Source organism: Lepisma saccharinum, chromosome 3 (assembly GCF_977018435.1).
Source record: "Lepisma saccharinum chromosome 3, izLepSacc3.1, whole genome shotgun sequence".
Taxonomy (NCBI): domain Eukaryota; kingdom Metazoa; phylum Arthropoda; class Insecta; order Zygentoma; family Lepismatidae; genus Lepisma; species Lepisma saccharinum.
This window is the reverse complement of record NC_139231.1, coordinates 50836763-50859400: the sequence shown is the minus strand read 5'-3', so window position 1 is coordinate 50859400 and position 22638 is coordinate 50836763. Positions and strand designations below refer to the sequence as shown.

General features: G+C 37.5%; 1 protein-coding gene across 3 annotated transcripts in view; it reads right to left on the bottom strand.

Annotated features, from left to right (window-relative positions):
- Positions 1-22638, bottom strand: part of LOC145985024 (uncharacterized) — a 163361-nt gene that overhangs the window by 11141 nt on the left and 129582 nt on the right. For all 3 annotated transcript variants that reach the window (XM_083118530.1, XM_083118529.1, XM_083118531.1), the window contains exon 3: positions 5248-5408. In XM_083118530.1, coding sequence (XP_082974656.1) covers positions 5248-5408 — 161 coding nt within the window. The remainder of the gene's footprint in view (positions 1-5247; positions 5409-22638) is intronic.

Below are 22638 nucleotides of genomic sequence, written 5' to 3'. Positions count from 1 at the left end.
TTATAGTTACAATTACTCATTTTAAAAAGTAACTCCAGTTACAGTTACTTTCTGCTGGAAATTTTCTTGCAAATAATTAATACACAATCAATAATCACTAATTGCAATAAAATAATATGTGAAGACTTACATTTGTTTTATTTATGTTTCTAGTACATAATATAAGTCTTCATATATTGATATTATCAGTGTTGTGCTTAAGAAATTTCTATTGAGAGGAGGGGACTTCTATTAACTGTATGGAAACAGTGTGAGCTAGTGATTTTATACCACCTAACATGCCGGTTTCTCACTCTCTCACGCACACATATATATGATTGATTAACTGAATTGGGTTATTTTACATAGCTTTTCTACCATTTTTGGCCAACCACGACGACGAGGATAAGTGATGATATGATAAAATTGATAAAGGAACTCTCACAAACAACACCCATGACCAGGCAGGATTCGAACCCAGGACCTCTGGTGTGTAGCGCTGTGTTTGAAATGTTCAAGAACTTGGACGCTATGCAATTATATTTCCACGGAAAGGAGGGGGGGGGGTGCATATAAAGAGTGTTACAGAGAAATAAATTTCAAGTGCTTGAGAACTAAGTAGTATGTAATTATACGTTATTAATGAAGCCGAGATTGACATTGAAAACTTATTCCTCCAGTCCTCCCAGAGACGATTACATGTAAACAAGTGTGTGTGATGGCTAGGTTCCTCCTCTTTGTTGGTTCGCCACATGAGTGTTGCAATTGTCACACTGTTCTTAGAGAATGATTGGGTAAAGGACTATTGCTCTCACGACAAGAATTCCATAAAGTTTATCTTCCGCGCACTATTATTGTTCCACTCATTCATTCAAATACAGAAGTTCTGCAGTGATGAGTACATCCGAGTCACGTGGCAACTTTCACATTCGTTGTGATGTTATTTTGAGACACATTCCATGGACAGAGAAAAGAGAAGGGGAAGTTGTCCTTGATCATCAATCACTTCAGTGGGTTCCCGGGTGATGTCTTCATGCTCGCCACTTGGGCAATTTCAGGATTAGGGTATCGATTAAGGCTAATACTGTGTTTGCCAAATACAGCTTCCAACTGTCTAACAGGAAAGCATGGCAAATTGCAAATGAATGGCGAAGAGGACAAAAATAGCCAAACCTTCAATAATTTATGACACAATAACAATTTAAGTTTTATAAAGTAACTGCTGAAACGTTACTTCTGCTGAAAAAGTAACTCTGTTACAGTTACAGCTACTTGATTATAAAAGTAACTAGTTACAGTAACATTTCTTCAAAAAAGTAACTGTTACTTGTAACTGAGTTACTTCTAAACACTGATATTTCGAAGTATTCTGAGTTAGTATACATTATCTTTATAGAAGCGACAATACTCGTCTTAAAACAAAGAATATGTTATTTCATCTTTCTTTTAACCGGACAAATAACAGAGGGCAGAAGTGTCTCAAATGTGTTTGACTGGCACATTTCTCTCGGCACTAACAATAAGGTGAAGGTAAAGGTACCCCTTTGCGTGTGCGCACATTCTATGAAGGCATAAAGGGTGATGTAGAGCCATGTATACTGCTCCACATATTCTTGATTTTGGCCATAGTTGGGATGATGTGATCAGCATCACGCCCGACCACCTGCACCAGGATACGAACCTGGGTCTTCCACATGGTAGCCAGGTGCTCTACCAATTGAGCTGCCGCAGGTCACTGCCCAACAATAAAATAATACATATTCTTACTTTTCTCATAGCCATAAGTGCTGGCAATAATTGAGTGCACTGCTGAAATTAGTCTAACGAAAGCTTACTTGCTTTATGAAGGATTTTAAAATTAACATTGTCCTAATGATGAATACATGATATTGTCAATCTGACATGGATACCTAAGATACAATGCCTTCTGTGGGAGGAAAGGAGAATCCCCTCCCTCCCCTTGAATTAAGACTAACCTAGATAATAATACACCTTACAAGCTGCCACCTAGGGGTATGGCTATAATCAGTTGCTCCATGGAGGGAAGGTTTCAATTGAATCATTGGTCTTTTTAAAACAGTGATTAAATATATTTAAATAATTTAGGATTAGAGAACATGGAAATGTTTCACTTAACAATTAATGATAAGAACTACATAAAGAGTTTTCTGGTACTTAGACATTTAAAGCTTACACAAGAATACAGTACACTTCTTGATGTGTGGAAAATGGGAATATCAAAGATTTCTAGTATCCTTACACAATGAAGGCAATGAGGCTTCGAAATTTGTAGATACCAAGCAAGAAGCAGCAAGGATATTAGAAACTGTTATTACAGTTGTTACAGTGTACCTACTTTATCATCTTGAAAGATTGGGAGTATCGTGTGTTCAGCAAAATATGAATATCCAATATGCTGAAGTCACTGCAGGCTAACAAGTCTCAGGCATCTGAACCATTACTATGTGGTACTTTGTTCTAACTTGACCTTGAACCATCTTCAATTTTCAACAGTTTTCATTTTCTAGGAAATGAAATTTTGAACAAAATTCTCAGATTTTAGTATGATTTGTGCTTTTTCCAGCTGTGCTTGTGCATGTTAATATGCAAGGAGCCCATCAGCAACATTAATCAAGTGACATCCCATTCAATGATACACAGAGGCGATGTCTCAACTTAGCACTCACAAATAAATTTTTTCTCTGTTGCCTTGGATCTTTTAACCCTCCGTTGGCATGTGGGGTACCAGTGTCCTCCATCGATATTCATTGTGAGATTGCAACAATGTGAACTATACTACTGCATATGGGTGCTTTTGTGTAGCTGAACATTCTTCTTCTTTGTTCTAAGCTCAGCTGTGTTGTTCTGTTGCACTTTAAAGCCACGTAATATTATAATATTAAAGTCTCTTGCATGCTTGGAGTAGAGTTGTCCCCCTTGTGCCTCAATATGTAAAAAAAATGAAACTATAGAAAGACAGAACACACACACACACATAGCAGATTCTGATGTTATAGGGTTGGTTGGTTAATTCCACTTTATGCACAGTAAGGCTAATCGGGACTGGATCTACCATTTCACCACCGGGGAGGCCTGATATAGGGAAGTGGGTTAGTGACGAAGGAGAGGACATGTAGGTAAGTGTTAGTGGCAAGAGTAAACATGAAAGTGACCACGTGGTTGAAAGTGAACGTGACACTGCTTCGTTGTTATGTATTTAGGCACATGGGACAACAACTGTCCCCTAAGTATATGACTGACATTAATTATCTAATACACTTCTCCCGAAAAGATTGGAACATTGTTATCTTAGAGAATAAGTGATAGACACGGCCTTGGAAAGCAACACCACATGGTATCTGTAGGGTGGACCTTCTAGTCTTTTCGCCAACATATGCCACCGTGCCTATCACTTATTGCCTAATATACTAATATTCCAAACTTCTTGTGCCTAATGTAAGAATATTCCAAATTTTTTGTGAGGAAGGTATTATGTCACTTAGAAAGTGCAACAGAAAATTACAGCTGATCATAGAAGACAAAGAAAGATCGTTCAGCATGCATGCGCAGTATAATTCATGGTGCATTTCATATCTTAAAATAATTAAAGGTTGGGTGACAGGTGTACCCTGCATGCCTGAGTATATTACAGAAAGTAACACACCTAATACAGGGTCAAATAGAAGCATGTAGTATTTTATATTTTCAGATTACTGACATGGGAATTTAATTCATATATGAACATTAGAAAAATAAAGCTATCCCCTGTGCATTTCACTGTGCCATGAAGGCACAGAAAGCATAAAAAAAAATACTAAATACTTGACGAAATTCATGAGAGAATAACCATAACAAATCTCTTCACCCAGATTTGAACCTAGGGCCTCACAGTTTTGCAGCACCAATGAATTTGCATGTTTCTTGCACTGTCAAAAATTGAACTAGATGTGTCAGCATTGTTTTCAAAGCATTGTGCTAACTAAAAGGTTTCACCATGTGTGTTGAAAAGTAATATATATGAGCAAATTTCTTTTCTTGCTGTGTGGTCCTTAAAATCAGAAAAGGTAGATTTCCCACACACATCATAGGGCAAAAGGCATAACTCTACCAGTTTCCTGGCACTCCCTGCTGTGTCATGTGAACACCGTTGCTGTAACACTCGTCACTTGCATCACCACAGAAGTGCTTTCTACATTGCAAGAATTCCTTGCAAATTTCTTTACCTATTTGCTTTTGAACATTAATCACCATCTCCCTTGCATCCAAACATAAAGCTCTTCCATGTTGCATATGTATTCTATTTTGAGCCACACAGCACCAGCAAGGGGAGGTCATTGAGCCTATCAACAAGGGCAATGAGTTTTATCTATGGTGGTGGCTAGTTTGTTTTCGCTGACACAGTTCCTTACTGTGTCGTGTCCTCTTCTTGCAGGAATCTGGTAGAGTTATACCTTTTGCCCAATAATTTTGGTATATCTGGCTTTGGGTACAAGTTTTGAGTTTTAATGTCTAAATGTTATGCAATAGTCACCAAATGGCAACTAAATATCCAAGTTTAGTTTCGAAACGTGCGTAGAAGAAAAGATTTATACTGACCACACTGTAATATGCTGAAAGCTTTCTTGTGTGTGGTGCCTTCATAGTTCTCAATGCCTACAGTTCAGTTATTTACTATTACATCTAATTTAAAAGTGTTACACTGAAAGTGCAACAAACCCATAAAACTTTAACACTGTAATCAACTGGTCAATCAATGCTAATCAACAGTTCAATCAAAATTCTAATTTAATTGAAATCAGGGGTGTAATGGGTGACGCTTCCACATAGTACACCCAAATGTCAACCTCACTTCCACTTGGTACACTCGACTGCATTTTGCAGACTCACGAGGCTCTGGTGTCTGGATCTATGGCCAGTATAATCCTCGTAGGGCTGTGTGTGTGTTGTAATGTGTTTTGTCCTTATGTGTGCTGAGTGCCCCTTTACAGCCTCAGCTTTTAAACACAAGTAGGAATATTTTGGTCCATCGACATTACAGTTATGTTGTATTAGTTGTATTTTAGTTATGGTAAGGGGATGGACCCCATATAATGTGGCTGGTGCAAAACCGCCTAAGTACTGACACACCCAAAATTTCAAATTCAACCAATCAACCAAGTACTGAAATCTTGTTTTCTCTTTTTTGTTTCCTATCTTTGTTGCACTATAACCTTACTCATTAAAGTGCAATTGTTACACAAATACTTAGTTCCAGTTCATGAAACTTACCCCATTGTTGTCTGTGGGCCAGTAACCCTGACTAGAGGTGGTGGTTGAGGTGCTGCTGGCCCAGTGTGATTGTTCTGAGATGTGGCATACGATACAGTATGTGGCATTGAATTATTCAGTGAAGACACTATAGATGTTTGCATTGAGGATGGTCTCGATACCTGAATTAGAAAAGAAAAGCAATGTTAAAGATCAAGGCATATGTTATAATCAATAACACATAAAAAAAACAGTAGCAATTTAACGGAGCTTTATGATTGGAATTAAAAGACTTCGACTTGCATAATACCAGCATACTTATGTAAAATAAATGTTTGCAAAAAGTCATAGATCCTAGCTTTCATATTCATAGATTTTCTATATTAAAAAGCTTCATATCTATGGAGATTATTTTTGATTGCCTGGTTTGATATAGGAATTAATTATTGCCTCAATTTGGTGATTATTTTCAGAATGTTAATTTTAAGGGAGAAATGGAGATAAGAAATTATCACAGGGCAACAATTCATAATTTGCAACTAATGGAAGTGACAGACAGCAATTAATCGGTTTGGGAATAATGGTCATTGACAAAGCTAAAAACTGGTAATTTAATGGCATGCAATTTGGTTGGCAACAAACTAGTAGCACAGCAGATGCATGTGAGGCAACATGTACCCAATTGCTGACTGTAAAAATAATACACAAGGTTGCCTAGCATCCTTTTCTATTTAAGATGTCCCGTGTCAATTCTTTTCAGGATGTCAATTGTCATATATTTCAAAATTATAAATTTTCCCACCTACGGTATATTCATGTCTCTGAATGGTTAAATCATCTACTTTTCTTTCTCTGGTGGCAGTGCAGTGTGGGACAATGTTAATTCCCGTTCTGCTTCCTGTCTATGCGTAACTGCTACAATGTATTTCAAAGATGAGTGGTTAACATAGAATCTTATGAACCAATGAAGACAAAACATCTTTATGTATTTTGCAAGTCATGATTGGACATGATTTTCCCCTGTTGTTGAAGGATAGTGGTAATAAACACAAAGCACAGTGCAAATACTGCAACAAAGAACATTCAATGGCTAGAAGTGTTCTGTACAGTTTGATTCAGCATGTTCTAATAAAGTTCATGTAAAAGTGAGAGAGATTGGAAAAATATGAATTTTACCTTAAATTGAGTTATGTAAATCCTTGATCACGTATCATGTGTCAAGATGCACCCAATGGGGAAAACAATGTACTTTATATACATAAGGAAAATTTCGAAAACAGTTTTGGAAATATCCTACTGAGGAGGTTTGCTTTTACATCTACCTCAAAGTCCAAAATAGGGATTTGGTCAGCAATACTACAATATTTCTTACTTGGGTATTCCACAACTCTAGGTTGTCACCCTGCACAGGCTTTAATGTAACACATTAGCTATATCATAGCTAAAAAAAAAAATGTCTTTCTTGATGCAACTATACCGTAGCTACACCTTTTTTCCCCCTCCCAAATCAGAAGTACATTAGCAAAATGATATTATATTTTGATGGGTTTTGAACTGAATACAAATATCCAAAATTTGCCAAGTATTATAGTATTATGATGGCTAAATACGGGAAAAACAAGAAAAAGCAATGAAAGCTTCTTGAGCTCATAAAGGGTCATTGTTACAAATGTTTGAACATTCAATATCCCAAATTCAAGTACACTAAGGCTGTGCTGACCTTTGGCCTGTGCCATCAAGGTAATTTTTGAGAACTCCTCTTGTTTCGAACTGTTATACTGAATACTCCCATGAAGTTCCAGTCATGGTTAAATCATCACATCATCTATACCAATCTGTGTCTGACTTTGGGGTTGATCTATTATTGCCTGTAACTGTACTATGGATCATATAAGCAATAAGTTGTCAGGGTTATGCACTATATCATAGCTAGAGTTGGAAGTGGTCGGAAAAAAAAACCGGAGTTTTTTCCAACGGCTTTTTTGGTTGGGCTTTTTTCACAAAAGTGTGTCAAATCAATGAAAATACAAGAGTTGGCAGTATTTTTCCTGTTCCATGGTTTTTGTTTATCTCCTTACTGTAAAATGCACTCATTTCTAAATAGAGTTGCAAAAAAGCCGGCTTTTTTGAATGGACTGGTTTTTTTTTTTTTCGATAAAAAGCTCGCTTTCTTCGAATAAAAAAACGGAATTTTTTGCTTTTTGCCAATTACAGCTAACCTATTTCACATGAAGTTACTGTTATGAGTTTACAGGTTTGTAGTGACATATTTTACAACTAGCTAAAACAAATTTACATGATGTAGCAGCCAAGGGACAAGGTATTGACCAATCCCAGTGGACACATATTGCATAATGGTTCAGATACAATTTTAACCCTAGCTTACCGAGGGGGAGGGGGGGGGGCTTGTAGACCAGCACTCTATTTTTTAGAATTTTCAACTGTTTGAAAATAAATTACATTGTTTCCCAGGATGTTAACAATATTCATTCATTACTTTGTTCATAAAAACAAATGTAATGTAATTAGGAGGCAAAATGCACTTGGTGCACATACCAGGTGCCATCTTTGAATGTGTCTTATTCAAGACACTCATGCCACTGACAGTGTACAATTGGTTGTTGGTAATTATGGTAATTATTTTAATTATTATATTTAATAAACAACTGCACTTCTACAAACTAAAAAGCATTAAATAAAAAAAATATTACTTTTGTGATTTTTAGTGAATGATAAAATATATATGAGACACTCATGCAATAATTGGTTATTATTTTTATTAATGATAGTAATTATAGTAAATATTATAATTAATAAATAACTGCACATAATCAGCAAAGGAAGCAGTGATTCAAAAATAAAATGTTTTCTTGAATTTTAGTGATAAAAAAAAGTTAGGGCTTGTGAGCTGCCTCCTGGTATGTAAATTTCTCGTATGGCATGGCTATGCTAGGGTTAAAACTAAACATGTAGTCCTGATGAGCACAACTGACCATTAAATGAACTTAAAACAAGCGTTTACATGTTTGTGTCTCAAGTTAAGTGTTGATGTCATAAAATATGAAACAAATTTTAATTTAATTTAATATCAAAATATTCGATGTTTCGGGACAATCAAAAATCTTTACTGTTCACAACACATATGCAGAAGTATAGGTATTATGTGAATTTTTGTATATATCCTGTTTAATCGAGCTTTGAGATGGGAGCAACACATGGCTCTTGGAAACCAACCATTAGAAGTAAATCCAACCTTTCGAACAGAAGCAACATAACCTGCGGTAAGAATTGACAATATAGAGAAAGTCTGTAATTCACTTCCTACTTCTTATACTCACTTCTTAACTCCACCGCTGATATCAGGAAAAATGGTGCGTTCCGTGAAACATTGTTCATTGGTACATGCTACAAAACTAGGAATTCCTTATTGAAAGTGATCATTGGCCCACAAACCATTCACAGAAGGTAAGGTTACATTCAGTTAGGTTAGGCAAGCATAGTTATAGATATATATATATAAAATCAATCGGTTTTTTCAAATTTCCAGACGTGACCTCTGGTTTTTTACAACAGATTCGTGATTAGGAGGCCAAAATTAGTTAGTATACCGAAACTTAACAAAATTGGAGACTTTCTCTATATTGTCAATTCGCTCCTAAGCTGCAAGTGTCACTTGTAAGCAGACCCTCAGTAATACATTCAACCTTTTGAACCGAGATAAGACAACGAGCTAAACATGTCACTTGCATGTTGCTCAGACTACGCTGTTTTCTCCATGGCGTGCATCGTGCTGCTTCGGTCTGTTGTTCTTGTATACACGGTGAACGTTTTGCTTTACACTGAAGGAGACTGCGTACCTTGTCATCTGCGACTTCAGTCTGAAAGCTCCTTCATTGGCGTGGATCATGTAGCCTCGCTCTTGGTGCATGCTTGTTGGATGCTGGCTTACAGACTGAAGGGGTCCATGTCACCTGTCACTTCAATGTGACTGCCTTCCATCTGTAATGTGTTGCTTCGGTCTGAATGTTCTCTATACTTGACAAGATTGTTAGCAACTTCATGAGAGATTAAGATTTCATTTAGCCTCTTAATCACAGAGAATAAATTGCAAGTAATGTTGATGGAAGAAGGCCAGTATTTTAAAAGAAAGTTCCTTTTATAATCATGAATGACTTACTGGAGTGGTATAAAGTAATGCTGTTGCCTTGTAATAAGAAGAGGTCTGAGGTTCAATCCTCAGTGGAGGCATACTGCTTCGGATCTCATCTCAAACTGTAGGTCCAGTCCAGATTATGGTCAGTCTTATTTGCTTCTATACTTCTGCTTTAGTCCAGTGTTTTTCAATCACCGTGGTGCAAAAAGTCCGTTGCACACAGGGGTTGAAGACTATTTTTTTAAATCTAATTTTATATTTGACAGCAAGTCTATACATAATTGAACTATGATTACGCCATACTTGATATATTAATATTAATTTCCATATAAAGTTTAAAAATCAGAAATGTATTTATGGGCATTTATGTATTTATTGACTTGTAAGAAATAAATGTATAGTGGAACCACGAGCAAAACAACCTGCGCAGACCCGCGAGTCCTGTGCACCGTACCCCCCAAGTAGGGGAGGGGGAGAGTTGACCATGCTTCCTTATGGGCCGAGGTAGAGGGAAGAAGGGAAAGCTGAGCGGGGACTTGTCGGCCCAAGGTTTTTTTCCTTGTGGTCGATCTATACCAGGTGTGCCGGTTAATAATTCTTAATTGATCCGAAAGAAAACAAGTGTATCTGGGGAGAAAGGTAACAAATGCGTTATTCAAAGTATGCGCCATCGCTAGCAATACATTGTGCGCATCTGTCCATCAAATTGTGGATGCACTTCCAGAAAAATCGTTCACATTTTGAGGTGATCCAGTCAGCCTGTCATTGTTCGACATCTTCGTAATTGTTGAAGTGTTGCTGGGAAAGTGAGTGAGACATCGATGAAAACAAGTGGTAGTCCGAAGGGGCTAAGTCTGGTGAGTATGGCAGGTGGGGCAAGAATTCCCAACCAAGTGCAGAAATGGTGTGTCTGATGCCCTTCACTGTGTGTGATGAGGCATTGTCGTGCTGCAAAATCACTTTTCCGTGTCTTGTCACCAAATCTGGGTGCTTTTCGATCAATGCATGGTTCAAATTGATGAGTTGTTGATGGAAGCGAACGGCATTCACTGTTTCACCTGGTTTCAGAAGCTCATGGTACACCACACCCTTGTGATCACACCAAATTCACAGCACTGTTTCCTTCCCAAGCGATTCGGTTTTGTGGTCGATGTTAAGATTGTCCTGAGTCAACCCATGACCTTTTGCATTTTGGGTTCTCGAAGTAGATCAATTTTTCATCCTCAGTCACTATCCGATGCAAGAAAGACTTTCTTTCATGCCGAGAAAGCAACACTTCACACACAGTTTTTCGCTTTTCCATTTGTCTGTCGTTCAGATGATGATGGACCCATTTTCCTGCCTTCTGGATCTTTCCCATGGCATGAAGATGATCAGATATGGTTTGGCGACCAACATTTAACTTCTCTGCCAGTTCTTGTTGCATTTGCGTATCGTCTTCATCCAACAGTGTTTGCAATTCAACGTCTTGGAATTTTTTCAGCTTGCCCAGGTGATCTTTGTCTTTCAAATCAAAATCACCACTTTTGAATTGCCGAAACCAACACACACATCTTGCATTATGACATTGTCACCATACGGTTCCACAAGGATACCATGGCTTTCACTCGCGTTTTTCATTTGACTGAATAAGAAGAAAAGCAGGACGTGGCGCACATGCTCCTTATTTGGTTTGAAGGTCAACTGTTTCCCACACAAACCCAATATCACGTTCACTTGCACTCAGTTGCACATCCATGACATTTTGACAGGTACTGTCCTGGCAACACACTGACATAACAGTTCAGACTGTGCACCAACCCTTACTTTCAGAGCCATCCAGCGACGAAATTAAGAATTTTTAACCGGCCAACACCTGGTACTCAGCTGTGGTCTCACATAGGTTGAGAACCACTGCACCAAGGAGCCAAAATACATCGCTAGTTGCTCCAACACCAGGTTTAGCAGCCATTTAACCAAATTATACATGATGTACTGGAAAGCCAGAATACAAATATATTTTACTGAACACAACATTTAATGTAAAGAGATCTGATACTAGATTTTCAAAAGTTAGAGCAGTATTTTCTTTTTGCTTCATGTACATGTTAATATAACAAATTCAAACATTGAAAATCATATCGTAACATTAGATTCTATTAAAAACACATACAAAAATACTCTAGTTATGTGAATATGTTCATACTACATAGATATATTTAATAAGCCTACCGAAATATGAAGATAATACTCTGAAAGAATCACCCATTCAAAAAAGCCAGCTTTCTTGGAAACATTGTTTATGTCTAACTACGAATTTTCATATTGTAAATTGTATTTTATATTTAGAAATCAGGTCTATTTTACAGTAGGGAGATAAACAAAAACCATGGAAGAGGAAAAATTTTGCCGACTCCTGTATTTTCAAGGACTTGAGACACTTTTGTGAAAAAAGCCGAAAAAAGCCCAACCAAAAAAGCCGCGGAAAAAACTCAGATTTCTTTCCAAAAAAGCCGGTTTCCTTCCAACCACTTCCAACTCTGTTTCTAAATATAAAATACAATTTACAATATGAAATTCGTAGCTAGACATAAACAGTGTTTTCAAGAAAGCTGGCTTTTATCCGTGTGTTATCTTCATATTTCGGTAGGCTTATTAAATATATCTAGAAAGTACAAACATATTCACATAACTAGAGTAGTTTTGTATGTGTTTTTAATAGAACGTAATAGTATGATATGATTTACAATTTTTTTGAATTTGTTATAGGAACACATACATCAAGCCAAAAACAAAATTCTGCTCTACCTTTTGAAAATCTAGTACCAAATCTATTTACATTAAATTTTGCGTTCAGTAAAATATATATTTGTATTCTGGCTTTGCAGTACATCGTGTATAATTTGGATAAATGGCCGCTAGACCTGGTCACGGAGCAACTCGCGACATATTTTGGCTGCTTGTTGCAGTGATTCTCAACCTTTGTGAGACCACAGCTCAGTAAATTTATTTCTTACAAGTTGATGTCCTGATCCAACAATTTCACTCATAAATACATTTCTGATCTTTATGCCATTGGTATAAAGTTTATATGGAAATTAATATGCATCCTTAATTAATATTAATATATCAAGTATGGCATAATAATACTTCAATTACATATAGACTTGCTGTCAAACGTAAAATTAAATTTAAAAAAATAGTCGTCAACCCCTGGGTGCAACGGACCTTTTGCAGCCTGGAGGTTGAAAAACACTGGCACCAAAACTGAAGTAGAAGCAAATAAGACTGGGTGCAAATGGTGGAAAAAAATCTGTTAAAGAAATCTGGACTGGACCTACAGTTTGAAACGAGATCAGAAGCACTCTGCCTCTCCACTGAGGATTGAACCTCAGACCTCTTCTTATTACAAGGCAACAGCATTACTTTATTCCACTCCAGAGGGTCATTCATGATTATAAAAGGAACCTTCTATCAAAAAGCCGGCCTTTTTCCATGAACATTACTTGCAATTTGTTCCCTTGTGATATATAGGCTAAATTAAATCTTAATCTCTTATGAAGTTGCTAACAATCTTGTCAAGTAGAGAGAACATTCAGACTGAAGCAACACATGACATTAGTGGATCTTACATTGAAGTTTCAAGTGACATGAGCCCCTTCAGTCTGTAAGCCAGCATCCACAAACGAGACCGAGGCTACATGGTGCACACCAATGAAGGAGCTTTCAGACTGAAGTCACAGATGACAAGCGACACAGACCTCTTCAGTATAAAGCAAAATGTTCATCCTGCATGCAAGAACAAGAGACCGAAGCGCCACGATGCACGCCACTGAGAAAACAGTATAGTTCCAGCAACATGCAAGTGGCATGTTTAGCTCGTTGTCGTGCTTCAGTTCAAAAGGTTGAATTAATTACTTAGGGTCTGCTTCCAAGTGACACATGTCACTTGTTGCTTCAGTCAAAGTTCCCTGAGAAAACGTTAAAGGTCAAGTGACAAGCGACACTTGCAGCTTATGTTGCTTCGGTTCGAAAGGTTGAATTTACTTCTAAGGCCAAGAGCCACGTGTTGCTTCCATCTCAAAGCTCTGTTCAACAGGATATATACACAAATTAACATAATACGTATGCTTCTGCATAGGTGTTGTGAACAGTAAAAATTTTAATTGTACCGAAACATCGAATATTTGTTTCATATTTTATGACATCAAACTTTCAATTGAGACACAAAACATGTAAACATGTTTAAAGTCAATTTCATGGTCAGATGTGCTCATCAGGACTACACGTTTAGTTTTAACCCTAGCTTACCAGTGCCGTACGAGAAACATACCGGGGGGCTGCTCATATGCCCACACTTTTTTTTATCACTAAAATTCAAGGAAACATTTTATTATTGAATCACTGCTTCCTTTGCTGATTTTATATGTGCAGTTATTTATTAATTATAATAATTACTAAAATTACTATCACAAATAAAAAAATAATAACCAATTATTGCATGATTGTCTCATGCATATATTTTATCATTCATTAAAACTCACAAAATCCAAAATATTTGTTTATAAATACTTTTTAGTTCGTAGAAGTGCGGTTGTTTATGAAATATAATCTTTACAATAATTACCATCATTACCAACCAATTGTACACTGTCACTGGCATAACTGACTTGAATGAGACACATTCAAAGATGTCGCCTGATATGAGCACCAAGTGCATTTTGCCTCCTAATTATATTACATTTGTTTTTATGAACACAAGTAATAAAGAAATATTGGTAACACCCTAGGAAATTGGTAATACCCTAGGAAACTATGTAATTTTATTTTCAAACTGTTGAAAAATCTAAAAAATAGAGGTGGTGGGCCTGCAAGCCCCCCTTCCCCCACCCCTCAGTAAGCTGAAAATTGTACAAGAACCATTATGTATTATGTGTCCACTGGGATTGGCCAATATCTGTCTCTTGGCTGCTACATCATGTCAATTTATTTTAGCTAGTTGTAAAATATGTCACCCCAAACTTGTAAACTCATAACAGTAACTTCAAGTGAAATAGGTTAGCTGTAATTAGTAAGAAGTCAAAAAGGCCAAAATTTCCACTTTCCCCACAAAAAAGGCAGCTTTTTATCGGAAAAAGACCGTCCATTCAAAAAAGCCAACTTTTTTGCAAATCTAATCATAGCAGAAACTTTTTCTTTCCTTATTAAATGTATGACAGCCAAAACTGTTACTTCTATTTTCACCTAACAAACTGCTAAATGTTCAACAGCTTATGGGTCCATGTGTTTTTGTCCGGCAGCGGCGTGCATTCAGGATACGCAAGGTACGCACTGCGTACCCACAACACAGTAAGAAAAAATAAACATTTTTTCGTCTTCCCCGAACATGAAAATTCAACAATTATCGCTCCGAAAGCAGTTCCACTGCAAGAAATTCCGATTTCCGCACGAACACGCTGCTGCCTTCCTGAAGGCAGTCCCGAATTATCCCGATTGTGACTTCGGCACCCACCCGATCCGCGTTCCCGATTTCCGCAGAAAGACGCTGTTTCTTCTGCTTGGTACCCTAGAAATTCGGAAGGTAACCCCATTGGCTCATATCAGCCTCGACCACGTGTTTGGGTCTGCCCGCGCCTACCCTCTCTCCCACTTCTTTCCCGGTTCTAAGCATCGAGGGTACCCAAGATTTTGACAGCGTATGCAGTGTTGACAGTAGTCAACATATTTTTTTTCTGGAATGCTTAGCTTACTAGCATTTAGCAGCCACATGTAGATAGATCACTGTTGGGTTGCAATAAAAATACATTATAAAAGTGATACAGGAATCAGACAGGAGGGCAAGAATATGTAGTGGTGGAAGATCATATTTAATATACGCGTAAACTATCACATATAAAATATTTATGTGAGGTTAAAGTTACACTAGCAAGTTTTTTTTTTCGTATAGGGAGGTGAGGACCAGAATGGACTGTCACTGTGTCGAGGGGAAAATATGTGAACAATTTGCAAGTTTCGCACAATTCTCAGAGTATGAAAGTATCTGTTTATCTCCTTTCGGGATCAACATTTCCTTTGAGTTCCATAGCATGGGTGTTGATTGTTGACCCGACGATATGAATGAATGATAAAAGAAAAACATAATAAAACACAATGCTTACAATGGGATCCCTCCCACCAGACATTGCAAAGTGATGTACGGTAGTTTAGCTTTTGAAGTGTTCTGGGATGTATGCTGACGTATTTTCTACTTGTCCTTAATTATCTCCCTTCTACAAAATACTTTGTCAACTGGCAACTCCGATTCATTCGTCCACAAGAACGCGTGGTTTTCGGGCATAGCGGGACCGGACACAACATACCGCATGAGGTTGTCTTTTGTTTTCTTCTGTCGTGCGAAATTTGCAGTGAGTGTTTCGTTCATATTATTTACATTACAGGATCTCTATTGTTTGTCGGTGCTGTGAAGTGATAAAATAGGGGAACCGGGAGTTATTGAAGACATACTGGAGAAGGGATTTTCGGAATTTACGAAAAAAGTGTAAACAATCCGAAATGGAAGGTCTGTTCCTGATTTGGAAAAATTGTTTCAGGTAGGAGTTGTGAAGGATGGTAAGCAGTATATTAGGCATTTTGATTTTTGAGAAGAAGAAAAAATATCTCTACAGAGTGATTGACTGAGTAGAAAAACAGTGAAACTTTATTGTTGGCCTTATTCGTTGGTTTCCTCTGCGAAAGGGGTGAAATAGTAGAGGATACTGAGATTTATCAAATTTATTACATGAAATTTGAAAGGATGGAAAATGATTGTGCCATTTCCTTCCCGTTCAATGTTCATCGCACTGCATGAAGGAAATAAACAAAGGTGAATTGTTGGACTCTACGTAGCCACTATCAGAATATATTTGCAAATATAAAATATCATACATATATTTTACCTCGTTACATTTGGATATTGATACAAGGATTAGAAATTTCCCATTATAAAATTGTAGAAGAAAGTTATTTTCTGAATAACATGATGGCCAGGGAGGGGGGGGGGAGTTCTGGCCCCCATAATTCATTTCGGTTGGCCCATGTTGCGTACCCTAGTTTAAATGTCACCGCACGCCACTGGTGTCCGGTGCATTATATTAATTGAATCCAGTTAATTTTTTAGATTCATGTAAAAGTACTGTCTTTGTAACTTGATATGTAAGAGTTTTGCAGCTTTTGGAAGATTCTGCTGTTAAAGATGGGAGATCAAAACTACCATTAACATGTCTGGAGATGTGCAGAACTAGCCAAGGTGGTAAAAGCATGTAGAATTACTACTCTTTGACACTATGATGTACTGAAAGTCATGAAATGGATATGTTGAGTGTAGGGTAACAGATCAATGTAAATACAAGGTAAACATTAAAACATTCTAAAAGGCAGGAATTATTATAGTAATGATACTTGTGCATGAATGATGCAAATTTGGAATGATGTAAATTTAAGTCTAAACAGTATTTGTGACACATAATGTAACATAGGGGAAATTAATGTTAGTTTATGATCACAATTCCATCTGCAGTTGGAATACGTCAACAAGTTGAAAGTGCGAGGGGAAAATGCCGCAACATGCTTGTCCAGGCTTCACAGAATTTCCAGCAGATGAATGAAAATATGGACATGTTATGAAGTAGATGTTACTAACCTTTTTTTAATCTGTTTTTAACCTTTACTCGTATTTTGGTTGATATATCGACCATCGAATATAAGGTGCTACTCGTATTTTGGTGGATATATCGACCATGCAGCTGATTACAAAAGTTCCTGTTTTTTATTATCGTGATACTTTTCTTTTAGGTCGGAAACACTTACAGTGGGTTAGACGAAGCTTTGGCACATAATGTGGATGCAACCCTCCCCTCCGCCAACTCCCAAAGTTACGTATGGAAGCTGGTGCAAATTGTAAATTCGTACTTATTTCACAAAAAATGTTATAACTCATAGACTATTTGACCAATCTACTTTGGGTAACTTTTGTTTTGCAGCTAAAACATCAGGGCATGCAACCGTGCAGAAATCAAAATACCAAAGGCAATAAAAGGGGTTGGGTGGGCCGTAGCCCCAACTCTCAATGAAAAAATCATAAAAATGGGGAGTTTGCCTCCTCTTCCCCCCTATTTTGGGAAGGGGAGGCAAACTTTAGCCTTATTTTGAAAGAATGGTCCTTTCTCAACCAAATGAGTCATTTCACATTCCTGGGTGCATTACATTATAGAATATGTGAAAAAACTCCCCATTTTAATGATTTTTTTCATTAAAAGTTGGGGGCCGTGGCCCACCCAACCCCTCTTATTGTCTTTGGCATTTTGATTTCTGCATGGTTGCATGCCCTGATGTTCTAGCTGCAAAACAAAAGTTACCCGAAGTAGATTGGTCAAATAGTCTACGAATTTAAAATTTGCACCAAAAGGCCTCGGCGAAACGGAAAAAATGTTATAACTCGTAGACTATTTGACCAATCTACTTCGAGTAACTTTTGATTTGCCGCTAAAACATCAGGGCATACAACCGTTCAGAAATCAAAACACCGAAGCCAATAAGAGGGGTTGGGTTTCAATGAAAAATCATAAAAATGGGGAGTTTGCCCCCTCTTCCCCTGCTATTTTTGGAAGGGGAGGCAAACTTTGGCCTTATTTTCAAAAAATGGTCCTTTCTCAAACAAATGAAAGTCATTTCATATTCCTGGGTGCATTACATTACCAAATATGTGAAAAAAAACTCCCCATTTTTATGATTTTTTCATTGAAAGTTGGGTGCAGCGGCCCACCCAACCCCTCTTATTGACTTTGGCATTTTGATTTCTGCACGGTTGCATGCCCTGATGTTCAAGCTGCAAAACAAAAGTTACTCGAAGTAGATTGGTCAAATAGTCTAAGAGTTATAACATATTTTGTCAAATAACTGTATGAGTTTAAAATTCGAGCCAAAGGACTTTGTAAAACTGGGGTTACTTTCTGACGACCCCCTTGGCAGAGTAAAGGTTACATCAAAGTGACAAGGAGGCCCCCTTCCATTTTATAAAAGAACATTCACTGAGTATGTGTGATCAGAAAATTCAGGTGAGATTATACATGCTATTGAGAAAACAGTATGGTCCGAGTGACACACAAGTACAAAATGTTACATTTACTTCTGCCGATTTTTTTTCCAAGTGACAAGTGTCCCACACAATTTCAAATTCTAGGCAAAGTCAACACTTGTCACTTTGATCTGACAGTTTCCTAATGAGCACAAAAGTGTTGACTTTGCCTAGAATTTGAAATTGTGTGGGAATCAGTGTCAGTGACAATTTTGATTGTTTCAAATAAGGTTTCCTAGTAAAATTGATGACAACAGATTTTGTGGTAAAAAGTGCTGATTCAAAGAAACAATAAACAAATGGATAAATTGAAAAGTGCTTTACGTCCTTTTGTAAAGAGCTGTGAGTCAATGTTAAGTGAATCATCAGCAGTGACAGAAGATATGCTCCAGAAGGAGAGTTAAGAGCTTTGAATCAAACTTTTGTCTTGCTTCAGAAGTTTTGATTAGCCACACTGGCTGCACAGCAGATATGACAAATTCGAAAGACTGCCTTCTCAAGTATCAAAGTCCCTGCAATTAGAATAAAGCTAGATAATTATGCGATATCACCCAAACACCTCTCACTCGTTTATTTCGTTAATTTTAGCATTGATACTTAACTATTCTGCATTCTGGAAGATTCTTTAAGGTGAAGTTATGCCTTTTTCCATAAAATAGTGTCAACTTTTCATATTACGAGTCATTATTTGTCTTCCTTGTTCTGCTTGGGTAACAGACAATATGGCGTGCACTCGTCACGGATCATCGCGCGTCGTGCTTGTGTTTTGTCGATTTGGAGTGGGTATGCAGTGTTTCAACCTTCTTAACCGAAAAATACCTACTTTCGTGTTCATTATGTCATCACAAACCATTGATGGATAGCCCCAAAAAAACATTCATGATAGCCCCACAAACCATTGACTGATAGCCCCAAAATTTATTCAAGCTAGCCCCACGAACCATTGACAAATAGCCCCAAAACCCATTCACGATAGCCACCCAAACCATTGATGGATAGCCCCATGAACCATTGACGGATAGCCCCAAAAACCATTGACGGATAGCCCCAAAAACCTTTGATGGATAGCCCCAAAAACCTTTGACGGATAGCCCCAAAAACCATTCACGATAGCCCAACGACCATTTCCGGCAAGGTTAGGTTAGGTAAGCATAGTTAAAAAAAATCGTAAAAAAAGGGCACGTTTGGAAACACTGGCAAGACCGCGTGACTTTCGACGCTCGCGCCATCTGCAGGTACATAATGGAAACAACGGCATGTTGTCGCTTTACAGAAAATGCAAGTTCCTTACATAAAAAGTGATCATTTCTTGTTCTGCAGCATTCTATGGTGGTTTTCAGTTTCCACGAAAGAAAATACCTCAAAGAACTACGACAATACTACAGAAACTGATTTCAGTAAGTAGTTTCTCCTGTAAATTTGAAGAAATCCGTTCAGGCAATATCTCATATTTACCTAAAGCTATAATTCTAGCACAGTGGATGTGGAAATGTTGACCAATGGTAGGTGGGCGAAGATCATCTCTGTGATGCATGGTACTGGTACATACCAGAAATCAGTAAGAATATGTTCTTTGTAAAATCATATCTAAAGGAGGTTCTTTCCTCTGTGCAGAGGTACATAATTGCTTACTACATATTATTTTAACAGTTTGCAACTGTAGCATGAATGGATTTGTGTATCAAGGAAAACATGACATTTAGAAGTTTCTTGAATAAGGAATTAAAGCAAAAACCGCTATTGGTAAACAGCAACAAAGTTTCAGATGATGTGTTACTTGTGCACAAAATCTATGATAAAGAAGTAATGCTGATATCTGTGGACCATTCAAAACAAAATCCCTAGATAGTATATTGTATTTTGTTTGTTCCAAGGACAATTTTACTACATTCGGATATGTCTTTTTCTGGAAACAAAAATCTGAAGGTGCTATGAATATAAGTTTTGTTTTAAAGTTGCTTTATGCACAGATCTGATAATTGGAACTGGGTCTACGATTTAAAACGAAATCTGAACCACTACATGCTTCCACCAGGTATCAAACCCAGGAACCCTTGATTACAAGGTTACAACGTTATTACTATGCCATCAGAGATGCATGAAGGTGCTGGAGAAGGAGCAGTTTTCTTGTGGGATAAAATCAGTGTTACACATCTTGTAAGGAAAGAGTTACTAACAGATAGTGAAAAAGAATTAGATACTGCAGAAGTGAGAACCAAATTCATTAGTTCTACACACCTCAACAAAATGTGAAAACAGAAATTTGTTTGAATGTGGTCACTCAATGTTGCATTCAGAGGACCTCTCAGTGAAATTGCTGACTAAAGAGAATTGGATCAAAAACTTGGGATAAAGACACCATGTGAATTTTTGTATAAAAACAGATTAACCATATGTAGATCATCTGGAAGTGTTTGGCATAGTGTGTTCTCTTCATGTGCCACAACAAAAATATCAATAATGGGACGAAAATAATACCACAGGTATTTTGGTTGGCAATTATAATGGAACAGATTATTACTGCATACCTAGGTATGCATTCAGACACTGACAAAATGTTGATCCCAGTCACAACAATATCTTTGGTTCAGAAACAATATTACCAGTGAAACATGTACACAGTAGAGAAATATTTAGAGCTGACCGTTGGTTCAAGTGGCCCTGGGTTTGAGTCACAGTGGAAGTCCACACAAAATTTGGTACTTTAGTACTGTGCGTTCATTTCGATCTTCAGCCGAGAGATCGGGAGAAGCGTGGCAGGCGGCACTGACGGAGATGCCGACATTTGCAGCCTGTAATGCCTGCTTATTTTTATGGACATATGCAGACACTTATATAAACATTGCAAAACGAGCACTAACCTGTGTTATAACACGCAAAAGTTCTTCTGTAATTCATCCTAGTTCTGCCCTTATATACACAAATAAATACGCTATAGAAACGATGTTAAGAGCCACATATAATAAAACATTTTAATCATAGTTATGACCAGTAACGTCCTGCTTAAGTTTATATCCTTGAAAGAGTTTTGTGGCGATGGGGATCGTTTGGAGGTTTTGAATGTGCAACGCTGTATCAAGATTACACTGCAGACGAAACCGTTAAAAGTAAATGGTTTTTGTGAGCTTCCATGTAATCCGAAATCTCCGAGCTCGAGTTTTTTGTTCCTTCGCGACTAGATGAAGACAGAGCTGTGAATATAGTGGCGAGCAGATGTAAACCAAGAGCGTGCTAATTTCGTACTGTGCACAAGAGTGTTACCCTTGGTTACTTGCCGTTACTTTTTTGTGTTATTGCATTGTGTATGTTTGTTGTGTCCGCGAGACGATTGGAATGCCAGCCGCAAGGTTCACGTTAGAACAAAGAACTTTTATGTATGACACTTACATGAAAATAGACTCGTGTCGAGACGTGTGTAGGCAATTTGTACAGAAATTCCCAGGCGTTTCACCTCCACATAGAGATACGGTTAGACATCTTGTTCTTAAATTACGAGAAACTGGATCATTAAATTTTAAAACGACGGATTCTAACCGAAGCAAAACTCGATGCAATTGGTGCAGCGTTAGAACGTTATCCAAACAAACCTCTACGCTGTGTTTCACAGGAGATGGGCGTGTCAAAATCATCAGCATATACAGCCACTAAGCTACTAAAATTAAAACCGTACTCTTATAACACAGGTTAGTGCTCGTTTTGCAATATTTATATAAATGTCTGCATACGTTCATAAAAATAAGCGGGCATTACAGGCTGCAAATGTCAGCATCTCCGTCAGCGCCGCGCGCCACGCTTCTCCCGATCTTTCGGCTGAAGATCGAAATGAACGCACGGTATTATACAGACTACCTCATTAGGTTATGTTAGGTTCCTATTATGTCCCTAAGTTTATTTTGCTTTCCCAGAAAACAGACGGTCTGAAATGAGGTAGTCCGTATTATACTAAAGTATCCAAAATTTTCATGTTATCCCAGGATTGTGAGGATAACTGGGGAGCTACTTGAAAAAAAAAAAAAAATACAAAGGCTCTGGTGTCGAAAACAAGAAAACAGTAGCGAGCAATGAATCCAATGTGGTGACATGTATTACTCTACAGAAAATGCTGCTTGGCAGGCATATGTAATCAATAAAAATTTAGGTAACTTTAGTCACAAACTAACATGCCTAT